The sequence below is a fragment of the Balaenoptera physalus genome (assembly GCF_965194825.1).
Source record: "Balaenoptera physalus genome assembly, chromosome: 14".
In the NCBI taxonomy this organism is placed as follows: Eukaryota; Metazoa; Chordata; class Mammalia; order Artiodactyla; family Balaenopteridae; genus Balaenoptera; species Balaenoptera physalus.
In genome coordinates this window covers 58,169,712-58,197,270 of record NC_138893.1, presented here as the reverse complement: position 1 = coordinate 58,197,270, position 27,559 = coordinate 58,169,712, and the positions used below count along the sequence as shown (strand labels likewise).

The 27,559-nt window shown below is 36.7% G+C and overlaps 1 protein-coding gene across 3 annotated transcripts in view; it reads left to right on the top strand.

Moving 5' to 3' along the window:
* HECTD2 (HECT domain E3 ubiquitin protein ligase 2) overlaps positions 1–27,559 on the top strand; it is a 79,697-nt gene that overhangs the window by 6,005 nt on the left and 46,133 nt on the right. For all 3 annotated transcript variants that reach the window (XM_082423674.1, XM_082423672.1, XM_082423673.1), the window contains exon 2: positions 7,159–7,288. In XM_082423674.1, the coding sequence (XP_082279800.1) occupies positions 7,159–7,288 (130 nt within the window). The remainder of the gene's footprint in view (positions 1–7,158; positions 7,289–27,559) is intronic.

The following is a 27,559-nucleotide window of genomic DNA, read 5'->3' as shown; positions in this document are numbered from 1 at the left end:
CCAACACAGCCAAAAATAAATAAATAAATAAATAAATTAACTAATTAAAAAAAAAAAAATCCGCCTGCCACTGCAGGGGACACGGGTTCGAGCCCTGGTCTGGGAAGATGCCACATGCCGCGGAGCCACTAAGCCTGTGCGCCACAACTACTGAGCCTGCGCTCTAGAGCCCGCAAGCCACAACTACTGAGCCCGCATGCCACAGCTACTGAAGCCCGCGTACCTAGAGCCCGTGCTCCTCAACAAGGGAAGCCACCGCAATGAGAAGCCCGGACACAGCAACGAAGACCCAACACAGCCAAAAATAAATTAAAAATTTTATTTATTTATTTAAAAAAAAAACATAAGTTATGAACCAGAGAACCTCTAGAAGTGTCCAGTATGATACTGCCTTGCTATTTGTAGCTCCCTTTCTATAAAACGGGGAAAACAGTAATAGAACTTACCTCACAGGGTAGATAAGAAGACTAAATTAGTTAATACACATAAAGTATTCAAGAAAGAGCCTTGACAAAGTAAGCATTCACGTAAGCCAGCCAGCCCTTTCCCATCCTGTCCTATGGCTTCAGTACTTTCCTTTACAAGCTTTCTTTTTTGGCTGCGACTTGCACGCATCTTGCGGGATCTTGGTTCCCTGACTAGGGGTCGGACCCGGGCACAGCAGTGAAAGCCCCGAATCCTAACCACTAGGCCACTAGGGAACTGCTTTACAACCTTCTATATCAAGCCTCAAGCTCTACAGATACTACCTTTATCAACCTGACTCCCTCCTCTTCCTGCACCACCCCCCTCCCCGCCCCCCACACACACGAGCACTCTCTGAATTAAGGGATGTCACGCGCTCTCTGAACTCTTCGGGGCTGGGGTATGGTACATATGAATTTTTCTGAAAGGGGAAAGTAATGGCTTCAGAAAGGGGTACTGCTCACTGTTCCAGTGTAGCAGCTTATTTTGGCATAGTGTTTGGAAATTAACTTGCTTATATTTACTTGAATTGAGGAAGAGAGAGTAGCGAAAGATCAACAGAAGATGAGTGAAGAAGTAGGTGGAGCTGAGAAAGCTCTGGAAAGTTTGGATTTTTCTACTTTTTCTCCTGTGATAAGGATCCCTTCTTGCACTCTAAAAATGTTAGACTGCTAAGCCTTATATGAATAACTAGTTGTTCTTAAGTTGATATTTATAACTTGGTGACAGTTTAGTAAGCAGTCAAAAAACATTTTGCAGGGAATAATTATAATAAATGTCTGTGCCTTTTAAAAATAGAAATTACTAAAATTTTACTAATTCAGCTTAATTCAAAAGTCATTGTGAAGTTTGAACCTAGTCATTAAAGAAAGCTGTGTTTCGAATTAACTTGGTTTTTGTTTTTTTTTTATTTTTTATTTATTTATTTATTTATGGCTGTGTTGGGTCTTCGTTTCTGTGCGAGGGCTTTCTCTAGTTGTGGCAAGCGGGGGCCACTCTTCATCGCGGTGCGCGGGCCTCTCACTATCGCGGCCTCTCTTGTTGCGGAGCACAGGCTCCAGACGCGCAGACTCAGTAGCTGTGGCTCACGGGCCTAGTTGCTCCGCGGCCTGTGGGATCTTCCCAGATCAGGGCTCGAACACGTGTCCCCTGCATTGGCAGGCAGATTCTCAACCACTGCGCCACCAGGGAAGCCCTTAACTTGGTTTTGATCCAGACGTTTTTATTAAAGAACAGTAAATTGGTTGAGAATTGTGACTACCTCAAATCACACATTTTAAAAGTAGTATTTTATCCTATAATGGTAATCTGCTGATGCAATTTCTTTTTTTCCCATCTTGTCAACTAAGTGAATAAAATCTCCCAAGCCACTTTGCCTTTCTGATAAGCAAACACTGAAATTTCTGAGCATCAGGACTAACATTTCTTTTGTATTAAGTAGAGTTAGTTTTCAGTTATCTATAAGGTCAATCGCATTGTGATTTTTTTTTGAGTGTTAAAATTTTGTTTCAGAATCCACATCCTTCCTAGTCTCCTTTGAAAGATGTGGTTTATATCACTTAAAGAAAGCAATTTCACTTGGGCTGGTGCTATTTAGTTGGGGAGGGAGATTCTTCACACCTTGAAAGTAGCCAACTTTTCACATCTTAGTAGAAGGATATAGAGCACTGATTTTATAACCTAGTATCCTAATAAGGAACTGTGAAAAAACATACAAAAAAGAAGAACAAAATATCTTTACCCAGGAACAGGGCCTAAAATAGTCTCCTTTGTAGACTCTAAATACAGTTAAGGCCTCTCATCTGGTGTGGCCCTAACTGGTAGTTTAGGTCAGTTTATTTTAAAAGTTGGTAAAGCAAAGTATATTCAGTGCTTTTTATTTTAACTTAAAATATATAAATGTACATTTGTTCACCAATCTTTTGACATAGTAACACTTGCTCAGTATCTCAGGAAGCCACTCAAGTCTTTTGTAGTTTTTCTATGCATCATAGGTATTCCCTGGACTCATTGAGACTGAAGTATCCCTGCTTTATATTAAGAGCACTTAATGTATTGCCGAACTATTCATCTTTGGGTTTGATAAATAAATTTCATTGAGGGGTGACCAAAGTGTACAGATTGCCATTGTCCCTGTATACATATCTGAAATGACCAAAGCAAGAAACTCAGTTTTTATTACTTCAGATATCTTTGATTCTTCATCTATATTTTATACCGTATTTAAATTTGCTACCTGTCCAGCAAATCTTTTCTTCCAGAATGATGCAGGGAAATGATGAATCAGAATAATAATTCTGTCCTAATTACTAAGATTGTATGTTGGATTGGATCCAGTTTAGGAAAGTATGCTTTCATTTATATCAGCTCTGTCCAGTAGAAATAGAATGTGAACCACATACGTAATTTAAAGTTTTCTAAAAGCCACATTAAAAAGAATAAAAATAAAGACGTAAAATAAATTTTAATAATGTACTTTATTTAATACAGTATATCAAGAAACTTACCATTTCAACATTTAATCAATATAGATGCTTAATGAGATATTTTATCTCTTCTTCGTACTAAGTCTTTGAACACTGTGTATTTTACACTTACTAGCACATTTCAAGTGCTCAGTAGCAAATGGTTATATTAGCGCAGATTTAAATGTTGTCTTCTTGTTCTCCCAAGATTTCTTAGATTCATTCTTCGTTCTAATTACTGTTTATTCCTACTGCAGCAGTCCTCAACATGTGGTCCTCAACATCCTTTTAGATGTCCATGAGGTCAAAACTACCTTTGTAACGATACTGGGATGTTACTTGTGTTGTCTTGTTCTCTCTCATTCTCTCGAGTGTACGGTGTAGTTTTCTGTGTGACACATGATATTGCAACAGATTGAATGCAGAAACAGATATAAAAATAGATTTGCAAAATGTAAACCATGCCACTCTTCTCACTGATTTTTGTTTGGGAAAATAGTTGTCCATAAATGGGTTTATTGCTATTTTAAAAGGAATTGTACATACATAACAATAATTTTTTAAAATGCAGAGAGGTCCTGAAACTAGAAAGTCTGAGAACCACTATGCTATTGTGTGTAGAATTTCCTTTGTATTATTACCATTAATGCTTTTTATTTGATATTACTGATGACAGATATTCTACATAAGTGAATTTTCCAACTAGCCAAGTGTTGTTGGACATTTTAGAATACCCAGTCATTTATTGTATGGAACATTTTCTGAAATAACATTATGTACATCTCTTCTCAAATAGAAGATACTGAACATAATTTAACATATCCTGGTGACTGGATCCCCTATGACAACTTTGTACAGCCGACTAAACCAAAGAGCTCTATGTAGAATCCATCTACCTATGCATTTGTGTGTGTTGTCTCTATAGTAAATAAAACTTCTGCCAGTCTCACTTATCTAATAGCTAGAATGCAACATTAATTTTTACTTGGTATGATTTAAAATGCTAGCATTTCCAGCTGTTTGCAAAGCTAGTAGTTTAAAATATGTTGTGAATAATGAATTTTGTAAACAGTTAAAAAAATTTTACTTCAGAGACTCTAATATAGTGAGATATTATGACTTGAAAAAGTGTTTCATGATGGAACAGAGCCAGCAATTATTCTTTTATCAAAGATTGGTTTAGGGACTTCACTGGCATGCATTGGTTAGGACTCCACGGCTTCCACTGCAGGGGGCAGTTATAGCAAGGAATGATATACTTTTTCAAATGTACAGGTTATTTTAATTTTATTTTTCTAATTAGCTAGTTCTGTGAACTTGAGCATATTGTTTTAATTTACCAAGATTATGCAAATTATGTAATTTACAAAGACTTTTATAGAAAAGTATTGCATATCACTATTTTATTAATCTCTTTCTCCAATTTTCTCTGTCCTCCTTGGGAATCTACATTATAAATCTGTTAGGGATTAGAACTGATAGTTGTTAAATGGCTTTATTGATTGAATCAGTTACTTGTGGGGTTTCTTAAAAATTATTTGAAGAGTCCACAAGTGAACAAAGCAATGTTCTTTGAGATCTCCTTTTGTTAAGAAGGGGTAGAGGAAGGGGGAGAAAAATAAAATAAAATATTGAGTCTTTCCCAGATTGCTAGAATATCAAAGATTTTCCTAAAGTACAGTTAGTTTTTCTGCTTATGTTAATTTCCTCTGGTTAGGTGAGTTGCTCCTAAAGCTATTATATTTCATTCAGCATATATCTATAAAAGTAGAGAAGATAACATCAACCACAAGAGTTGTGAAAACAGGCTGATATATGTAACATACTTCCTATCGCATGATAAATCCTTAATAAGTGATAGCTACTGTAGTGAGAAACTCTGAGCTATAGTGGTTTAAGAATACAGACATTAAGGTTATTCAGACTAGAGTTTGAATTCCCACTTCCCAGCTCTGTGAACTTCGGCATGGTACTTCAGTTTCCTCATTTGTAAAATGAAGTGTAAATATGCAACTCATAGGAATGTTGTATTAAAGCACCTAATATAATAGTAGGCATATACCTAGTACTCAATACATGACTTGTTTTAGTGTGTTATTATCATAGGAGTAACCATTTGTGGAACACTCAGCGTGTCATATGTTCTGTACAAGACCCTAGATGACGTTGTCTGTGATTCTGAAACTTCAGATTCATATCCTACATCTGTTAGAAGATGACTTTATTTCAGTTGGGCAATATGTTTAACTTTTTTTAGGCTGGATCATGTAGCCTAATCCTAACACAGAAATATTGATTCAGACTTTACTGAGCCTAAATCTAGCCAAGAAGCAAGCAAAAACAAATAAAGCAAACAAACAAACAAACAAAAAAACCCAAATTCTTTGAGCAGCCAAAGATGTCACACACACAAAATCGCATATGTACTTTCCTTATGGAAGCATTCCTCAAGTTCTCATTTAGTGCCCCTCACATCTCTGTTGCTTTGTTAGCTGAATGACTTTAGGTGAGTCTCAATTCCATTTTCCTCATCTATGAAATAAAGGAGTTAAATAACTAATTTCTAAAAGTCTCTTAAGTCCAGAAACTTTTAAATTCTATGTGTATAGTATCTGAATTTTTTTTCTGGGTTATTTTTCTATACTAATCTCTTAAAAAGAAAAACAATAAATTTACTCTGAAGTGTAGGATCTATGCACAGGATTCCCTGGACGTCAAGCTCTGTGATGAATAAGGAATTTCTAGTCCAGCATGAAGGACCAGTGTGAGACCAATTATAATTTCAGTGGAATAATTTAAGTAAATCACAAGTATAAATAAGAGTGATTGATTTTTGTGGAAATGGTGACCACCAGAAAAAGCTTTGCAGAGAAGTTATGATAGAATGGGTTAGGCTGCATTTACAAGGTAGTCCCAAGTTTCAGTGTTTGAAAATTGTAAAGCTGCATTTATTGCTGATGGTATAATCTAATGTTGGTCAGCAGTGGCTCTGCTCCACATAGTGATTCGGGGACACAAGCCAACGAATGCTCTAGTATCTCAGCTTGTAGCCTCTGGGATTATTACAGTGGAAGAAAAGAGAGAGGAACTGGAGATTGGCTCACCAGCCTTAAATGCATTAGTACTTTCTGGTCCACAAATGGCAGACATCACTTCCGCTTCTGGCCTATTAGAATTAATCAGATGGCTCCATTTAGCTGTAAGAGGGTGGGCGATGTGGGAGAGTGAATATTTGGTGAGTGTAAATGTTTTTGCAACATGGCATCTGAGTTGATTCTAAAAAGCTAAGTGGAAATCAGTCTGGTAAATGAGGAAGGAGGAAATGAAAAACTCTCTACTCTGAAAGCAAAGAAATTACGTACCTTTAGTGTAAAGAAGTGAATGTTAGGAAAGAAGTTAACTACTATATTCAATTAAGCGTCTGGAAGCTGGAATATAGTGTAAGTTGGAAAGGGCCGAGAGCTGAGAATAAGCCCTGAGGTAGCTTTATAGCTGAGTATTAATGTGAATTTATTTATAATTATAAAGTGCTGATTAATTACATAGTATGAATTTTATAGTTATTATTTTGTGGAAAGTGTGTTAATGGATAGATTCTATGCTATAGGAAGATTGCTCTGTTATCTGCACTTAAGTGCCTAGCCATATTTTTCTTAAGTCCCCTTACACCCAAAGTCCAATCTCGTGTTTAGAGAAATAAATGAACTCTAAAAAGTTTATCTTTTGACCTGAGCTTTTGAAGTTGCATCAAGACAAGAAAACCTTTAATGAATCAACCTGCGAAGTATCATATGCATGTTAACTACTGAAAAAATATTTGTGGAGGTCACAAAAACAGTGTTACCTAAATACCAAGTTAAAATAGCAGTTAACATGAATGGAACATGTACTGTGGACAAGGAACTCTGCTCATTGTTTTACACGCATTATCTCAGTTAAACCTCACAGTAACCCTGTGAGGAAGGTACTGTTATTATCCCCATTTCCAAACTTTATCAGCCTGTAAGCAGTTAGATGGCATGACTGTTTTCCTTTTATACTTAAAGCAATTTGGTCCTGGAAAAGGTAAGTCAATAATATATACAGGTTTTATCCATCTCTATCTATCGTGCATCTATCATCAGATTAAAATCTCTATTTTAAATGTTTATTTAAACATTTTTGCAGTAAAATAATTTAAATAGAGTGACTAGGAATTATGCTGCAATGTTAACTTTTCTGTTTTTAGGGTTTGGACAGGGGATCCAAAGGCCAGATTTCTACTTTCAGCAGTTTTATTTCAACTGTTAACCAGAAGAAAGAAGCCGCTGAAAACAGAAGTTCACCTACACATCTTGTTTTCCCTAACATCAAGAATGGTAAAAAATTTTTAATTTTAAAAATTAATGTAGTTACAATTATTTAAAGTATATGTAGTACGTGTATCTTGGCGCAAGTATATTATTGAACTATTAAAAAGTAGATTTTAATTATTCAGTGTTGTTCTACTAGGTCTAGTTAGTTAATACAATAAAAAATAAGCTATAAATATTTACAGAAAGGAGCAAAATCATTATTTTTAGGTAATTGTTAACCTAGAGTAAGAGAATGACATACAAAGCTCATGAATAAGAAAGTTTGGTTAGGGAGCCTGACACAATATAAACATACAAAAATTCAGTAGATTTCCTTTATTTGAGCAGTAATCAGTCAGAAGAGTTGATGGAAAATATATGAAATATTTAGAAATAAACCAAGGAGAAAGTGAGCAAAACCTATACGAAGAAAAAACTATGAAACTTTATCAAAAGACTAAAAGGTGGTTTGAATGGAAAAACTTAAATATCATAGAGATGTCAGATACACCCAATTTACTCTCTAACATTTAATGAATTTTTCAACAGTTTTTTGGGGGGAAACTTAAGAAAATGATGCTCTATTTGATTCATAAGAATAAATGAGAGGATGCAAGAAAAAATAATGAGGGAACCCATTCCTTCTTATTACTATATATTATAAAGCTGTACCAATGATAGGACTACCACCAAGATAGCCAAATACATGGAGATGGATCAGTAAAACATATTGTATATAAATGATATTAAATTATTCAAAAGATAGAATTAGGCCAACTAGCCAACTTTTTGAAAATGGTAACTTTAGATTTTTAAAAACTACAAAAGTACCAGAAGAAAACACAGGAAATTGTTTTTATAATAAAATTCTTGGAATGATAACAATGTGAACAGCCATAAAACAAAAAAGATTGAAAAGTTTGAAGACATAAGAAAATTTAAAACTTCTATAGGAATTTTAGAAGGCCATAAACAAAGTTAAAGTAAGATGTCATAGTCAGTGAAAACAAATCCTTGAATCAGAGATCATTAATAAATCAGTAAAATGAACATTTCATTAGGAAAAAAAGACAAAGGGTATGAACAGACCGATCAAAAAAGGAAATATGAATAATTAATACACGTGAAAGGATGCTCAGTCTCACTAGTATTAAAGGAAGTACAGATTAAAACAAGGAGTTAACATTTCCCTACTCAGTGGCAGAGAATGAAGGCATGTGTATCTGTGGGGTTGTCTAGGGAGTGTGAAAATTGGCACTTTTATGAGTAGAGGGCTTGGAAATTGATACAACTTTTCTGGAGAGCAAATTATTTGACATACATTCAATTTTTTAAATGTTCATATACTCGCTGACCCAGTGTTACATTTCTAGGAATTTATTCTAAGGAAATAACGTATGTTGAAAGACCTATGGAAAGAATGTACATTGTTTATAATAGTGGTATTTGAAGCAATCTAAATGAATTGGTTGACTAAATTATATGGTAATCCATATTGTAAATACCATGCTTTTATTAAGAGAAATGTGACAAGTATATAAATTTTCTAGGAGAAATACTTATAATACATTGTAAAATGAAAAATGCAAGTTACACAGTAATAGGTAGAATATGACTCCAATTTTTTTAAGTGTGGGGAAACCTTTTATACTTCTTTGAGCAGAATAAAGAAGTATGGAAGGATGCCCACCAGCCTGTTAATGGTTTCCTCAGGAAAGTAGGATTGGGTGGATATTATTAATATGCTCTATTTTTTTATACAACTCTATATTGTTTTATCACAGGGAACATATACTACTTGCATAATTTTAAGTGCCCCTTGCCCTGTAATGAAACAAAACAAATCTGCAAAGGTTTAAATGTCCCTCACACCTGGACAAAAAAAAACAAACCTCAGAATGTTTAAGGACCTTGTTCCTGGTAAATTGCTGTGTCCATAAGCTGCACATGGCATAAATTATTCTTGCACATATTTTCTGTTGACACTCCAAAGGATTGCTAGACCTATTCTACACTCTTGCAAGTTAGTATTTATATTGTCTCATTTATCAACCTTTGCCTTTGATAATTTCTTCCTTCTTTTATTTATTTTAATTTTTTTAGATTTTATTTTATTTATTTTTTTATATAGCAGGTTCTTATTAGTTATCTGTTTCATACATATTAGTGTATATATGTCAACCCCAATCTCCCAATTCATCCCACCACCACCACCACCCCCACCCCTGCCCCACTTTCCCCCCGTGGTGTCCATACGTTTGTTCTCTACATCTGTGTCTCTATTTCTGCCTTGCAAACCAGTTCATCTGTACCATTTTTCTAGATTCCACGTATATGCATTAATGTACGATATTTGTTTTTCTCTTTCTGACTTACTTCACTCTATATGACAGTCTCTAGGTCCATCCACGTCCCTACAAATGACCCAATTTTGTTTCTTTTAATGGCTGAGTAATATTCCATTGTATATATGTACCACATCTTCTTTATCCATTCATCTGTCAGTGGGCATTTAGGTTGCTTCCATGACCTGGCTATTGTAAATACTGCTGCAGTGAACATTGGAGTGCATGTGTCTTTTTGAGTTATGGTTTTCTCTGGGTATATGCCCAGCAGTGGGATTGCTGGGTCATATGGTAATTCTATTTAGGGTTTTTAAGGAACCTCCATACTGTTCTCCATAGTGACTGTATCAATTTACATTCCCACCAGCAGTGCAAGAGGGTTCCCTTGTCTCCACACCCTCTCCAGCATTTGTTGTTCATAGATTTTCTGATGATGCCCATTCTAACCTGTGTGAGGTGATACCTCGTTGTAGTTTTGATTTGCATTTCTCTAATAGTTAGTGATGTTGAGCATCTTTTCATGTGCCTCTTGGCCATCTGTATGTCTTCTTTGGAGAAATGTCTATTTAGGTCTTCTGCCCATTTTTTGACTGGGTTGTTGGTTTTTTTAATACTGAGCTGCATGAGCTGTTTGTATATTTTGGAGATTAATACTTTGTCCGTTGATTCGTTTGGAAATATTTTCTCCCATTCTGAGGGTTGTCTTTTCGTCTTGTTTATAGTTTCCTTTGCTGTGCAAAAGCTTTTAAGTTTCTTTAGATCCCATTTGTTTATTTTTGTTTTTATTTCCATTACTCTAGGAGGTGGGTCAAAAATGATCTTGCTGTGATTTATGTCATGGAATGTTCTGCCTATGTTTTCCTCTAAGAGTTTTATAGTGTCTGGCCTTACATTTAGGTCTTTAATCCATTTTGGTTTATTTTTGTGTACGGTGTTATGGAGTGTCCTAATTTCATTCTTTTACATGTAGCTGTCCAGTTTTCCAGCACCACTTATTGAAGAGACTGTCTTTTCTCCATTGTATATCCTTGCCTCCTTTGTCATAGATTAGTTGACCATAGGTGTGTAGGTTTATCTCTGGGCTCTCTATCCTGTTCCATTGATCTACATTTCTGTTTTTGTGCCAGTACCATATTGTCTTGATTACTGTAGCTTTGTAGTATAGTCTGAAGTCAGGGAGTCTGATTCCTCCAGGTCCGTTTTTTCCCTCAAGATTGCTTTGGCTATTCGGGGTCTTTCTTCTTTTATTTACATACACACATACAAGCATATTTCATTACCTCAGTCTTACTCTAAGGAGACACCAGTGCCCGTATGTCACAGTCCTGCAACCCACAACAAAACAAACTTATAATTGTGATACCATTATACCATAAATAAATAAAATGAGCTTATTTGATGGGGGAGAGGAGTTGAGAGAGATGATTTCTATTTTAGACATTAACTAGATACTAACTCTAACCTTTATTTGTATAATATTTACAATTTAGGGAAGCCTTTCATGTAATTTTCTTTGAGCAATCACATAAAATAGAATAGATATTAGAATCGTTGCCGTATAGTTTTCTGTTGCTGCTTAACGAATTATCACAAACCTAATGTCTTAAAAACAACACCATTTATTAGCTCACAGCTCTTTAAGTCAGAGGTCTTGGTGGGTGTGGCTGGGTTTTCTACTTGGGGGTCTCTCAAGGTGGAAGCTGGGCTGGACTCTGGGGAAGAATCCTCCTCCGAGGTCCTCAGTTGCTGGCAGAACTCACTGTTTGCAGTTGAGACTGAGGTCCCGTCTCCTCGCTGACTGTCAGCCAGGGCTGCTCTCAGCTTCCAGGGACCCTCACAGGTTGCCACAGGCTGCCCCCAGGCCCTTTGGCGGTATCCCAGCCTACTGTTTCAGGGCTGGCAGCAGGATCCCTTGTGTCCAATCCCCTTAGTGCTTCCAATGCCTCTGCCTTTGCCTTCTGCAACCAGTGGGAGAAAGCTCTCTGCTTGTAAAGGCCTCGCATTACAAGGTTTTGCCTACCTGGATAATCTCCCTATTTTAAGGTCAACCAGTTAGTAGCCTTAATTATATCTGCACAACCCCTTTTGTCATGTTATGCAAGGTGATCAGGATGGAACACCAGGAGGCTGAGAATCGACCAGCCATCTTAAAATTCTGCTTCTCACACCCATAAGAAAATTGGGGCTCAGACGGGGTAAGTGACTTGGCCACAGTCATGCTGCTAAGTGACAGAAGCACAATTCAATCCCACATTTTCTGACAACAGAACTCTTGTTCTGAGAGACAGAGGAAACTCCTGATTGACTTGTTTCTCTTGCCTGATTAATCATATCACATTAATCACACAACTCTAATTACATCATCTCCATACTCCCTAGCTTCCAAAATTAAATAAAAATTTTTCACCTTGACACGCAAGGATATTTGTAATATGACAGCTTTTCAACTTTATCTCCCGTCTTTCTCCTACATACTTACATTTCAGCTATTCTCCGGGATGCCTCACACCTTTTTACCACAGAGTTTTTGCAGTGTTTTCCCACTGCCTGGAACACTCTCTCCCCTCTTCTCTACCTGTCAGATCCTGTCTGTTCTTCAAAGCTACCTTTTTACTAAACCTTTACTGATTCTCCCTAACCAGATGTAATTCTTCCCTTCTTACAATTTAGGAGTTTTTTTCTCACCTCTTTTAGTCTCTCAACGTTGTGTAGTATCATTTGTGTACTTTAATCTCCTAGACTGTATGTTTCAAGAGGGAATAAATACCTTTGTAACCCCTGCAGAGCCTAAGGCAGTCCCCTTGTTCATCAGGGGATCTTAGCAAGTATTTATCGCATAGGGTGAAACAAGAGGGAACTCGGGACTGGAAAGAGCTGTGCGAGTGGACGCACCAGAGCAGTAACAACAGCAGCTACACCAGCGACTTCATATAGTGCCCACTGTGTGTCGGGCACAGTTCCAAGCACTGTACACATATAGACTCCAGTAGTCCCTACAGCAGCCTGAGATCGGAATTATTTTCCTAGTCCAAGGGTAAGGAAACTTAAGCCACAGAGAGTTGTTAAGTGCTTGCCCTGCATGAATTTATGTAGCTAATGAATGGCAGAGACAGAAAAAGGAAAAGAGAGTCAAAGGTAGTTTAAAAGAAGGAGAGTTGGTAAAAAGAAAAGGAAATGAGCCCGGAAGGAGCTAAGAGACCCAGGTTGTGCTATGACTTGGAAATTCAAGGGAAAAGAAAGTTTAAAGAAGAGGATTTAGTCAATAATGCCATTGATAAGAGAGGACAAGATGAGTAAGCCCTGAGGCAGAGCCAAGGATTTGTTGGTTAATGTGTTTATTGGTGACTTTGAGAACAGTTTTCGGTAGGATGGGATGAGGTGAATTCAAATTGTAAAAAGTTAAGGGGTAGATCTAATTAAGGCTACTAATTGGTTGACCTTAAAATAGGGAGATTATCCAGGTAGGCAAAACCTTGTAACGTGAGGCCTTTACAAGCAGAGAGCTTTCTCCCACTGGTTGCAGAAGGCAAAGGCAGAGGCATTGGAAGCACTAAGGGGATTGGACACAAGGGATCCTGCTGCCAGCCCTGAAACAGTAGGCTGGGATACCGCCAAAGGGCCTGGGGGCAGCCCGTGGCAACCTGTGAGGGTCCCTGGAAGCTGAGAGCAGCCCTGGCTGACAGTCAGCGAGGAGACGGGACCTCAGTCTCAACTGCAAACAGTGAGTTCCGCCAGCAACCTGAGGACCTCGGAGGAGGATTCTTCCCCAGAGTCCAGCCCAGCTTCCACCTTGAGAGACCCCCAAGTAGAAAACCCAGCCACACCCACCAAGACCTCTGATGTAAAGAGCTGTGAGCTGATAAACCTCCCTGTGAGCTGTTACCACTAATCTGGTAAGAATCTAGGGGCAGTGTAGACAGCCTTTAGAGTAGCTTGAACTGGAAGGAAGAAAGAAAGAACAGTGGAATCTTTTTTTTTTTTTTTAAAGCCAAGTCAGATAAAAATTTTTTTTTAACATCTTTATTGGAGTATAATTGCTTTACAATGGTCTGTTATAAAGCAGAAACTAGAACAGTGGAATCTTGCAGGGTAGCGTGGTCAAGCGAAAAGATCTGACACAGGGAGAGGTTAAAGTTGCAGTAGGAACATAAAATAATAAAATGAACAGAGAGAATAGAGAAGTGGTATAAGAATAGGATCCAGGATGAAGACAAGCATAGGGGTTGAGGTGTTGGCTCCAGCAAGGAAAGAAGGGCACTTCTTGCTCAGACTATGGACTTGAGGGAAGAGAGCAAGTAGGAGAAGGAAATGGAAGTTTTTCTTGCCATGAGTTTAGTCATCTCCTTGGAGAATGTGTTAGTTTCCTAGGGCTTCTGCAACAAAACACCACAAACTTGGTGGCTTAAAACAGTAGAAATTTGTTCTCTCCTGGTTCTGGAGGCTATAAGTCTAAAATCCAGGTGTTGGCCGGGTTGGTTCCTTTCGAAGCTTCTGAGGGAGAATCTGTTCCATGCCTCTCTCCTAGCTTCTGCTGGTTGCCAGCAATTCTTGGTGTCCCTTGGCTTGTAGATGTCTCACTGCAATCTCTGCGTCTATCTTTACATGGCCTTCTCTCCTGTATGTCTTTCTGTGCCCAAATTTCTCTCTTCTTGTAAAGACGCCAGTCCCTGGATTAGGGCCCATCCCAATCCAGTATGACCTCATCTTAATTCAGTTACAACTACAAAGACCTTATTTCCAAATAAAGTCACATTAACAGGTCCTGGGGGTTTAGGACTTCAACATATCTTTCTGGCTGACACAGTTCAGCCTACAGCAGAGGGTTAGAAACCTTATGAACACTGAATTGTCTGCTAAGGAGAATGACAGGGAGTCAAAAGGAGAGGATGCATCGCCATAACCTTCTTCGTTTGGGCTGTTTGTTCAAATTCCTTAGCTTTTGATTCCCACTGACGCTATACTCCATTCTTTCTACACTGCTGCTATCTTGATCTCTGAGCCCAGCTCACCAGCGTGTTGCCCACCCCTGCCTGTCTCCTCCCTGGGTGCACGTATTGACTCAGAATGTGGTCCACCTACTTGGGCTCCCGCCACTTGTCTGCTTCCCTCTCATCTGTTTCATTATCGTGGAATCTGGACTCAGCCCGACCCTAAACTTGGAGTATTTGTATATATGTCACTCTATAGGAATAGGCCTTTTAGCAGACTTCCTTTACCATGTTGGAACTCCTAGTGCTGACTTCTCCTAGCTGTCCTGTCTGGATGCTGCTTGAATTCGGCATGGAGTTCATATGTCAAGGGTGCTGCAAAAGAAGTCTTTTATTGAGTGGGAAGTTAGACAAAGTCTTCCAAATGTAAGCGTGTTTATAATTCCTTGATCTTTTGCGAAGCCTCTCTTGCCAATAAGATTGTTTCCTCAAAGATGCCTCATTCTTGGCATTTCTTACAATTTCCCTCCCTCTAGCGGGACCTGTGCTGGGTATTCTCTAACAGCTTGTCTCCCCGTCTGATCTTCAAGTGGTATTAGAGAAGCTGCAAAAGCCCAGCGTGGGTTTACCTAACAGCTGAGGGATGCCTTTCCTCCCTGTAGATCACATGACTAGGTATGCCTCTCGAGTTGGCTGTCCTTTGAAAGATCAGAGAAATGTGGGAGTTTTACCTACTATAGCAGCTGCTGGGGATGATACATCTTCAGAAAAACAATGTAAATGGTAAGTAATGGTGCGGGGTGGTAAGCACTACATCCTCTCTTACTCTTTTGTACCTTCCTTTCTACAGTGGTTACGCTCCTGTCAGATTATTTAAAACATCTTTAAACAGCACAGACCATCTTTAAAGGAAAGGAAATAATTCCTCTCTAAACCTTTTAAAATATCTTTGCGCTCTTGGTAATTCAGAAGGAGTTGACGTTAACTCTGACAGTGCTCCGGGGCACTGTTCCTCTCCCAGCTCAGTCTGTTTTATGAGTTTACTCTAGAAGAGCCCTGAGGTGACGTAATGAACTGTGCAGTTTTTACACACTCTGGAGAAATGCGTCCCATGCTCTTTGCTGCTCTGAAAGAGCCAAGAGAACAGAGTGGTCTTCAGCTCAGATGGTGCTGGATCTGTGTGTGGTGGGATGCTGTGATCTATTCGCAGGTGAAGTACCACAGAGTTTTCACAGTTTCTCCAAAAGCAGCTTTAGAGGCAGACAGGGAAACAAACTGTGAGAAGAAACCCAGCACAGGACTTGCCATCTGGGGAGAGAAAAGTACTCACAATAACTGCTGTAGGATTTCCATCTTAGAAAAAGTATCTCCAAGGCCTCAAATGACCCCATTTCCAGGATTCCTGGGAGAATGAATTGATTTTGGACTAAATCTCCAAGATCCTTTTGTAGGTCAGAGTCAGTAATCTTGGACTTAGCTTTTCTTAACCATGCCTATGGGAGCGATATATCTGTCAAGAGCTTAGAGTACCTTGCTGCATTGATTTGTTGATTCATCTGTCTCTTTACTAGTCTATAAACTCCTTAAGCTTCTTTTTAGAGAGGGAAAAGCCTAGTCTAATTTTTTTTTATATTAAAGTTAATTTTTTGAATGGATAGCACACTTCTGTGTTTCAAAAATCAAAACTATAAAATTAGGTATGTTTCAGATGTCTCACTTTCACGCTCTTCCCTGCTGTCTTCTGTATTCTTTCCTGTGTTTCTTTATGTAAATGAAAGCAAATATAAATATTCATTTTGATTTTCCACTTTATCTTAAAATAAAGTAACTACCTACACATTATCCAGCACCTTGTGTTTTTTCTTAATGTACCCTGGATATCTTTCTATGTCAGTACATAAAGAGCTTCCTTACTCTTTTTTTATAATTATATTCCATTGTATTGGGCTTACTAAGATCCTATTAAAATAAATTAGTTGTTTTTTTTGTCTTTTGCTATTGTAAACAATGCCCCAATGAATGGCTCTGTACATATGTCATTTTGTTCCTATGCAAGTTTATCTGTAGGGTTTCTTAGAAGTGGAATTGTTGAGTCCAACAGTAAGCGCATATGCAATTTCTGTGTATCTCCAGGATCCAGTGTCCATGGTACACAGAGTCTTTACTCAGTAAATAATTTACTGAATGAGGAAATATATGGGAGGTACTTTTTCTGGGTTTCTGGCCAGTTCACCCTGTAACCTATCTCAAGGCTACAATAAATTCTCTAAGATACGTCCAGTATAGGGCATCTATTCTATTAGAGATAACCTTGTATAAAAAGGACTTTTGAATATTTTTATAACTAGACCCATAAAAGAACATTTTATGTATGCTTTCATTGTAGTTTTACAAACACACACACCATTGAACTTAGTAAAAAGTACATCTCCAAACACTAATGAATGTGTCACTTTATTTGGCTCTGATGGCTAAAGTCCTGTGAGTCAGAGTGGGGTTTTTTTCCCCTTCTTTCTTCCTTTCTCTCTCCCACCTTCAATTTTATTTTTTGCCAAATGTTCAGAAAAGTCATCCTATAGACAAGGATGTAAACACCACCTGTTATGAGTAATCCACTCTGGTCTCTCCCTGTTTCCACGGCTTGCCACTACTGAAGTAGTCAGAAGCAGTACAGAGTACTGAACTGCTAGAGGGATCCTTCAAATTGTAGCTCGCTTATTACCTGCCCAGCACTCACAGGTTGTCAATTATGATACTAAATAAGAACTGCGTCTTTGAGTTTACTACTACTGGTAGCTGTCATTAGGACCTTAGACGTTAAACCTAGCCCTCGAGACCCTTCGTTTACTCATCTATAGACTGAGAAAATGGGGAATTATGAGTTGTAAAATATCTTCTACACCTGAGTTTTTTGACTTAAAGTGTTAATTTGCCAACATACTGATTTTGTTTGATCCTTGTTGAGTTTTGTTTGACAGTTCATAGTTTACTAGCACCTACTTCCATGTAAATTTAGGATTCAGTTTTGCTACTTGTTTTTATACATGATAGAAAGTTCAGCTTTATTCTGTAATCTAGTCATACAGCATTCTGCCACATTTTTCATCCGCAGAGAACCACTGAAGCTGGCCCAGGTTCAAAGGGAAAAGAATTAGACTCCATCTTTTGATGGGAGGAATATCAAAGAATTTATGGACATATTTTAAAACTACCACGTTATGTGAATTGTAAGATGCAGATCCAGAAAGAGAAGCCAGGTCTTTTGAGGCTTATTTCAGAACTTTTTCCTTTACCCTGTTGTAGTGCAGGAGGTTGTAACTAAAATCAGGTGTTTAAATGACATATTCATGTTAAGTTTCCAGGCTCCTTCCATTTTTCTATTATAGGTCATTATATTATATTGAATAATAGAGAATTTTTACCTTTTTTGGTTGGTTTATAAGTCCTGTCCATTTTGTTCTTAAAAGTTTTAGAGGTGGAAGTTAGAAATTATTGAACCAGTGGTTTTCAAACCTATTTTTGTTACTTTTATTTTCGGAGCAAAACACATTTTGAAAAACAATTTTTCTCAGACCATCAGCATATTAAGCAGAGAAAAGCTGAGCTTCCCTGAGTAGACACATAGACACAGCACCATTCCCCTGAGGTGGCCCTTGAAATTCTTCTTAGGAGCCTTGGGAACAACAGACTTAGGCCATCTGTTTAATTTTATAATGTCACAGCTGAGGCCCAAGGAGTTTCATTGACTTGTCCACGGTTATGAAAGTTAGTAACCTAGCCAGCAACAGGACCTAGGGCCTTACTTCCAAGGCTGGTGCTTTTTCCATTACTTATTACTTATTTAATTACAAATTATTTGGGATGACACTTAGGGTATAGCATTTTGCAACAGTGTTTCACCAGCAGCAAACCTTTATATCAGTGTTTCCTCTCCAGCAGTAGGGGGTTAAGGAACAGAGACCCAGGTTCCTCCTATTGAACACCTAACCTACATAGAGACTCTTGTTACCTTTGGTGCTGCTCTCACTACCTGTGCTGGCCGACCAGGAACTGTCTTCAGTCTCCTAATCATATGACCAGTTTACAGCGTCAGTCTTCATCCTGGTGGTGCAGCTGTGGAAAGCTACATATTACTCGTCTCCAACCAGAGTCAACCTGCACTAGCTTCTTGAAAACAGTGAGCTGGTAAAATCTGGCTAATAATCTCACACCCATATATATCGTTATATTATGATCTTCACATTTTTAAAAATACACTACCAGCCCCCACCATAACCCTTATTTTTCTTGCTTGGCATTAAGTGTTTTACTTAATGTTTCTAAGCAACCAACTAAAATTGGCAACACTACATTAAAAGAAAGGGAGAATGATTACCGTTTATCAGTTTAGCACAGAGTAGTCCCAAGTATTGGCTGAATGAAACCTAAATGACAGGTTCACTGGTAAATATATTTTGACTTTTTTCAGCGTATTACGATATTCTGTATTGCAGAGAAAGCTGCATATGACAGAACAAAGATTTGCCTGTTCTATTTATAATATCGGTTTGAGATTTAATTAATCCTTCATCACCACAGTTATTGATTTTCTCTTTTGAATTAGATTTTAATAACCATCTGCGAGAACAGGCTGAAAGCCTGTCTCTGGAAACAATGCCTTGATATTCGGGGACGTGAGAGCAGCTGTGAGCTGTTATTCTTCCTTTCTTAATAGCTGAATGTCACATCCTGTAGATTGGCTTTCATTCACTAATGTGAGCAAAGGATTCTGCCTTTCTTTCTGACTCAAGTCCTATTAACGTAGTACGTTAGCATTCTGCATTACTCTTCAGTCCAAGTTACCTTCCAAACTAAAAATAAATTCCATCTAGGCCTCTAATTCTAACCTCACCCTATAATCCTCTCGGCTTTGGCATTGCGATTTCTCTTATGTAAGAATCTCCCCACTCTCAGTCTTTGCCAAAATCCAGTTCTCTTACTAAATAAAATTTCACTCTTCCACCTCAGTATGGTATTAATAAAAATGAGTGGGTATAAAAATGTGTATATATGATCTATGAGTGAATAAGTTAATTTATATATGAATGAGTTTGTTTGTTTCTAATAGTGGGTGTTTATAGCCAGGTTGAGAGAGGTGTGCAGGAAGGGATAGGAGAGGGTAAGCCTGGTGAAGAGGAAGAGAAACTGTAGAGGAGCCTCAAAATATAATAATAAAAGACTGGTGTTGGAGAGAGGTTCTTTTCTGCAACATTCTTTCCCTTTAATAATGATTGCCAAACATAACCCATAACAAATAATTTTCAGAGATACCAAATTTTACTCACTAATAAATTGAACTTCTGTCCAATTTGTGCTTAAAGTACAAATTGCTAGAAATTTATTTCTAAGTTATTTCCATATTTAATAAAGGATTTAAAACTCAGTTACAGAACTAAATTAAAGAAATTTAATCTTCTGTTTTATGTTGTCAACTTCATTGTTCTCTCCTTAAACCACTGAACAACATTTCTCAGTGTGATCCTCAGACTTGCATGTTAGAAATGCAGATTCTTGGGCCCCACCCCAGACCTACTGAATCACAAACTTTGAGAGGGCCTAGTAGTCTTTGTTTTAGTTCAACAAGGTCTTCAGGTGATTCTGACAAACAGTAAAATTTGAAAACTGTTGCTGTTGAGTATAAGAAATTGGCATCTCTGTACTATCTTCTAATGTGAAAGGTTATTTTAAAGATACTCTTGGAACTTCCCTGGTGGCACAGTGGTTAAGAATCCTCCTGCCAATGTAGGGAACACGGGTTTGATCCCTGGTCCGGGAAGATCCCACATGCCACGGAGGAACTAAGTTCATGCGCCACAACTACTGAGCCTGTGCTCTAGAGCCCACGTGCCACAACTACTGAAGCCCGCACACCTAGAACCCATGCTCCGCAACAAGAGAAGCCACCGTAATGAGAGGCCTGCGCACCGCAACAAAAGAGTAGCCCCCACTCGCCACAACTAGAGAAAGCCCGCGCACAGCAACGAAGACCCAATGCAGCCAAAAATAAAATTAAATTAAAAAAAAAGATACTCTTAACACTAATAAAATTTGAAGTCAGTGATAGATCCAAAGTTAGCTGCTTGATTGGGAGAGTGAATAAGGAAGGAAGGAGGACCTTATAGCTGTGTTACTGCTGTGATGATTGATGATTCTGTTTGCTTAGTAGAAAATATATTCTGATTACATTAGAATGGAATTAATGGAATTACATTTCATTATTGTAGAATTTAGAATCTATAGAATATTAATCTATTCTATTGGTTTGGAAGTATTAATACTTGACAAAATACAGTAACCAAAGTAAAATGCTTAGTGGATAGGCTCAGCAGCAGAATGGAAGAAACAGGAATTAAAGAGCTGGAATATAGAACAATGGAAATTACCCAGTCTGAACAATAAAGAGAAAATAGACTGGAAAGAAAAAGAGAATCGTCTCAGAGACCTGTGGGACTATAACAAAAGACATTACATTCTTTTTTTTTTTTTATCATCTTTATTGGAATATAATTGCTTTATAATGGTGTGTTAGTTTCTGCTTTATAACAAAGTGAATCAGTTATACATATACATATATCCCCATATCTCCTCCCTCTTGTGTCTCCCTCCCACCCTCCCTATCCCACCCCTCTAGGTGGTCACAAACCACAGAGCTGATCTCCTTGTGCTATGCAGCTGCTTCCCACTAGCTATCTATTTTACATTTGGTAGTATATATAAAAGACATTACATTCTTGTCATTGGAGTCTTAGAAAGAGAGGAAGAAGATGGTAGGCTGAAAAAGTACTCAAAAAATAATTGAAAGCTTCCCATATTTGGCAGGAGACATGAACCTGTAAGTTCAAGAAGCTGAGCAAATCCCATACAGGCTAAACCCAAAGAAATCCTCATCAAATCATATCATAATTAGACCTCTGAAAACTAAAGACAACAGCAACAAAATGTTTAAAAGCAGCCAGAGAAACAGGATACCTTTACTGCTAGGGGAAAACCTTTCAAATAACAGCAGATTTCTTATCAGTAACCCTGGAGGCCAGAAGGAAGTGGCCGGGAGAACTGCCAGCCCAGAATCCTACACCTGGTGAAAGTGTTTTTAAGGAATGGAGAGGATATCAAGACATTCTCAGATGGAAGAAAACAAACAGAATTTGTTGCCAGTAGATGGTCTAAAAGAGTGCATTAAGAGGTTCCCTAAACAGAAAAGAAACAATAAAAGAAGGAACCTTGAACATCAAGAAAAAGAAATAACATGATAAGCAAAAACTAGGTAATACGATAGACTTTCCTTTTCCTTTTGTATTTTCTAAATTATGGTTGACAATGGAAACAAACATTATATAACACTGGTATGGTTCTAAATGTATGTAAGTAAATACTTAAGATAATTATAAACAGAGAAATGTAAAGAGATGTAAAAGCAGGTACAATTTCTACACTTTACTCCAACTGGTAAAATGATGACACCGTAGACTAAAATAAGTTATGTGTATATAATGTAACATCTAGAGCAACCTTTCGGTAATGCTACAGATAAGTCAAAATGGAATTCTAAAAAATGTTCAAGTAACTCACAGGGAGGCAGGAAAAATAAGAACAACCAAGTAGAAAACAAAAATATTAAATGGTAGAACTTAAGCCCTAACATATCAATAATTATATTAAATGCAAATGGTCTAAATACATCAATTAAAAGACAGAGATTGGCAGAGTAGGTTAAAGACATGCCCCAACTATATGCTGTCTACAAGAAACTCAATTCAAATATAGCAATATAGTCAGGTTGAAAGTGAAAGGATGTAAAAAGGTATACAGTAATGGCTATATTAATATCAGATAAAGTAGACTTAGAACAAAGAAAATTACTGGAGGCAGAGAGGGATATTATGTAATGATAAAAAGGATGATCATCAAGAAGATATAGCAATCATAAATGTGTACATACCAAACAATAGAGTTATAAAATATGTAGAGCAAAAACTGGTAGAAATGAAAGGAGAAACAGAAAAATTCACAATTGGGTGTTGAAGTCCCTAACTGTAACTGTGGATTTGATAGACCTAGACAGAAAAATCAGCAAAGATATAGAATATAGAAGAACTCAACAGCATCATCAACCAACAAAATCTAATAGACATTTATGTTCCACCCAACAACAGTAGAATACACATGCCTTTCAAGTGCCCACAGAACATGTACCAACACCAGATCCTGGACCATAAAACAAATCTCAATAATTTTTAAAAATTGAAATAATGCAGGATATGTTCTCTGACCACAGTTGCATCAAATTAGAAATCAATAACAGAAAATAAAAGGAAAATCTCCAAACACCTGGAAACCAAACAACATACTTCTAAATAACCCATGGGTTAAAGAGGAAGTCTCTAGGGAAATTTAAAAAAATGAATGGAACTGAATGAAGATTAAAATACAGCATATCAAAATACTTCTAAAGCAGTTTGGAAAGGGGAAATGTATAGCAATCAATGCATGCATTAGGTAAAAGGGAAAGTTTCAAAACCAACATCTAAGCTCCCACTTTAAGAACCTAGAAAAAGAAGATCAAAATAAACCCAAAGCAAACAGAAGGGAGGAAATATAAAGATAAGAACAAAAAATCAGTAGCAAAGACAAAAGAGAAAAATCAGTGAAACAAAGAGCTGGGGTTTTTTTAACAAATGAATAAAATTGACAAACCTCTGTCATAAAATTGAGAAAAAGAAGACATAGCTCATCAATATCACAAATGAAATGGGATATCACAACAGACCCTACAGGCAGTAAAATGGATGGGCGGGGGATGCCACAAACAACTCTGCATAAATTTGACAACCTACATGAAATTGACCAATTCCTCCAAAAAATACAAACTACCACAACTCACGCAGTACGAAGTATATAGTTTGAATAGCCCTATAAATATTAAAGAAATTGAATTCATAATTTTAAAACTCTTAAAAAAGAAATCCAGGTCCAGACAGTTTTACTGGAGAATCTACCAAATGTTCAGAAAAGAATTAACACCAATTTTATCTAATCTCTTCCCAAAGTAGATAAGGAGAGAACACTTCCCATATCATTTTATGAAACTAATGTTACTCCAACACCAAAACCAAACAAACATAGTAAAAAAAAAAAAAATTATAGACCAATCTTTAACAAAATATTAGCAAATAGAATTCAGCAATATATAAAAACAATTATACACCATGATCAAGTGGAGTTTATTCCAGAAATGCAAACTGTTTCCATATTTGAAAATCAATCAATGTAATTTACTATATTAACAGTCTAATAATACAAATCACGTGATTATATCAAAAGCATTTGACAAAATTCAACACCCATTCATGGTAAAAAAAAAGACAAAACATAAAACAAACAAAAAAAAAAACAAGAAAGTCTCAAAAAATAGGAATAGAGGAGATCTTCCTTAACTTGGTAAAGAGCATCTATAAAAAATGTACAGCTAACATTTTACTTAATGGTGAAAGACTAAATGCTTTCTCCTTTTAAGATTGGGAACAATGCAAAAAATTTTCTGTTCTCACCACCCTTATTCAACATAGCATTGGAAGTTGTAGTCAGCAAAATAAGGCAAGAAAAAGAAGAGACATACAGATCAGAAAGTAAGAAATAAAACTGTCCCTATTTGCAGATGACGTGATTATCTACATAAAAAAAATCCCAAGAAATCAAAAACAAAACTCCTAGGACTAATAGATGAGTTTAGTAAGTTGAAGGATATAACATACAAAAACCAATTGTGTTTATGTTAACAATAAATACATGTACAGTGAAATTTAAAATATATATCATTTATAATCACATTAAAAAATAAAATACTTAAGTATAAATCTAGCAAGCATTACAAGACTTATATGCTAAGAATTACACATTGCTAATGAAAGAAATTTTAAAAGACTTAAGTAAGTGGAGAGACATACTGTGTTCAGGGATGGGAAAACTAGATGTAGTAAAGATGCCAATTCTTCCCAAATTGATATACAAATTTAACATAATTTGTATCAAAATCCCATAAACCTTTTTTTTTTTTAGCAGCTATAGACAAGATTATTCTCAAATTTATGTGGAAGGGCAGAGGAACTAGAAAAACAAAAACAATTTTGAAAAAGAATAAAGTGGGAGAAATCAGTCTACCTGATTTCAAGATTTACTATATAGCTACAAGTAATCAAGACTGTGAGGTATTAGTGGAGGGATAAATACAGGGATCAGTGGAATAGAATAGAGAGCCCAGAAATAGACCCATGTAAGTATGCCCAGTTACAATTTGACAAAGGAGCAAAAACAATTCAATAGAAGAAAGATAGCCTTTTCAACAATTGGTACTGGAGTAATTGGACATGTATAAATATCGACCCAGATCTCACACCTTATACAAATATTAACTGAAAATGGATAACTGACTTAAATGTAAAACTATAAAACACTTAGGGGAAAAAAACAAAACAATAGGAGACAATCTTCAGGATCTAGGGCTAGAAAAGAGTTCTTAGTCTTGACACCAAAAGCACAATTCATAAAAGGAAAAAATTGTAAAATCTGACTTTTTGGTGATGGCCATTCTGAGTGGTGTGAGGTGATACCTCATTGTGGTTTTAATTTGCATTTCTGTAGTAATTAGTGATACTGAGCATCTTTTCATGTGTCTGTTGTCCATCTGTGTGGCTTCTTTGGAGAAATGTCTATTTAGGTCTTCTGCCCATTTTTTGATTGGGTTGTTTGTTTTTTTGATATTAAACTGTGTGAGCTGTTTGTATATTTTGGAAATTAATCCCTTGTCAGTCACATTGCTTGCAAATATTTTCTCCCATTTCATAGGTTGTCTTTTCATATTATGGTTTCCTTTGCTGTGCAAAAGTGTTTAAGCTTTTAGGTCCCATTTGTTTATTTTTGGTTTTATTTCCATTACTCTAGGAGACAGACCCAAAGAAATCTTGCTGTGATTTATGTCAGAGAGTGTTCTGCCTATGTTCTCCTCTAGGAGTTTTACAGTATCCAGTCTTATACTTAGGTCTTTAATCCATTTTGAGTTTATTTTTGTATATGGTGTTAGAGAATGTTCCAATTTCATTCTTCTACATTTAGCTTTCCCAGTTTTCCCAAAACCACTTAGTGAAGAGACTGTCTTTTCTCCATTGTATATTCTTACCTCCTTTGTTGTAGATTAATTGACCATAAGTGTGTGGGTTTATTTCTGGGCTCTCTATCCTGTTCCATTGATCTATGTGTCTGTTTTTGTGCCAGTACCATACTGTTATTACTGTAACTTTGTAGTATAGTCTGAAGTCAGGGAACATGATTCCTCCAGCTCTTCTTAAAAAACTAAACATGCAATGACCATTTAACCCAGCAATTGCCCTCCTGGGCATTTATCTCAGAGAAATGAAAGTTCACCCAAGAACCTATACATGAATGTTTATAGCAGCTTTATTCATAGTAACTCCAAACAGATGTCCTTCAATGGGTGAATGGTTAAATAAGCTGTAGTACACCCATGCCATGGATTACTGCTCAGCAATGAAAAGGAATAAACTGTTCATACATGAAACAACCTGGATGAATCTCTGGAGAATTATGCTGAGTAAAAGAAAGCCAGTCCCAAAAGGTTACATATATATGATTCTGTTTATATAGCACTTTTGAAATGACAACATTATAGAAATGAAAGAACAGATTAGTGGTTGACAGGGATTAAGCAAGTTGGAGGCAGGGGGAAGTAGGTGTGGCTGTAAAGGGCACCATGAGGGCAACACGGTGATGAAATGTTCTATATCTGACTGTCTGTGTCAGGGGTACATGGGATATCTCTGTATTATTTCTTACAACTACATGGGATTCTACAGTTATCTCAAAATTTAAAAAGTTTAATTATAAAATTAAGTATGGTAACTCTAGAAGTTTAGGGAAAAACAGTTTTTTGATCCTCAGATGTACAGAATTTGATTAATCACAATTCTGGTTCATGACACTGACCTTGGTCCATGCAGAGCTCTATTGGTTGCTTTATTTTAATAATAGGGATATGAAATAGTATAATATAACATATTACAGTGTCATAGTTTATTTCCACTGAATGCTGTGTAAATACAGTGTTGTCTAAATAAACCACAGTGTATTCAATTCTCTGAGTCATGGATAATTGGATTATTTTCAGAATTTTTTTTCCTGAAACAATACTTTTGTGAATATTCTTGTATATGTCTTCTGATATACTTATGCAAAATTTCTCTTGGACATTTGTTTAGGAGTGAATTGCTGGAAATGGTTATCTTTATAAGATAATGCCAAACTGCTTTTCAGTTTTTTAAAGTGTTTGTGGAAGTTAATACTCCTACCAGCAATACGTGAAATATCAAATTAATCTACATCCTCTCTAACACTATCATACTTTTTAATTCTTGCCAGTTGAGTGGATATAAGATTGTGTCTCATGTTCTTTATTTGCATTTTCTTAATCACTAATGAGACTGAACGTCTTTTGTTGTGTGTATGGTATATGTGTTTCTTTCTCTAGAATGCCTGTTTGATTCTTCTGCACATTATTCTATTGGATTATTTCTCTTTTTCTCAATGATTTTTAGGAAATATCTCTCTATTCTTAGTGCTCATCCTTTGTTGTATGCGTTTCAGATTTTCCCTCCAACTTGTGACTTATATTTTTAATTCAAGATATCTTTGATGATCAGAAGTTTTTAATTTTAACATAGTCAAAAATGTCGGGTTTTTTATAGTTGCACTTTTTAGTTTCTCTTAAAGAAACTTTTCTCTGTCCCCAAATCAGAAGGATTTTCCTATTCCTAGTTTTTAAGGTATGAGATAGGAATCCAACTTCATTTTTTCCCCATGTGGTTAACCATATTTTCAAATCCTTTCTCTCTTCCAGTGATCTGCCGTATATTTCATATATTGAACTTTCATGTGTGGATGGATATGATTCTAGGTTCTCTAGTCCACTGGTC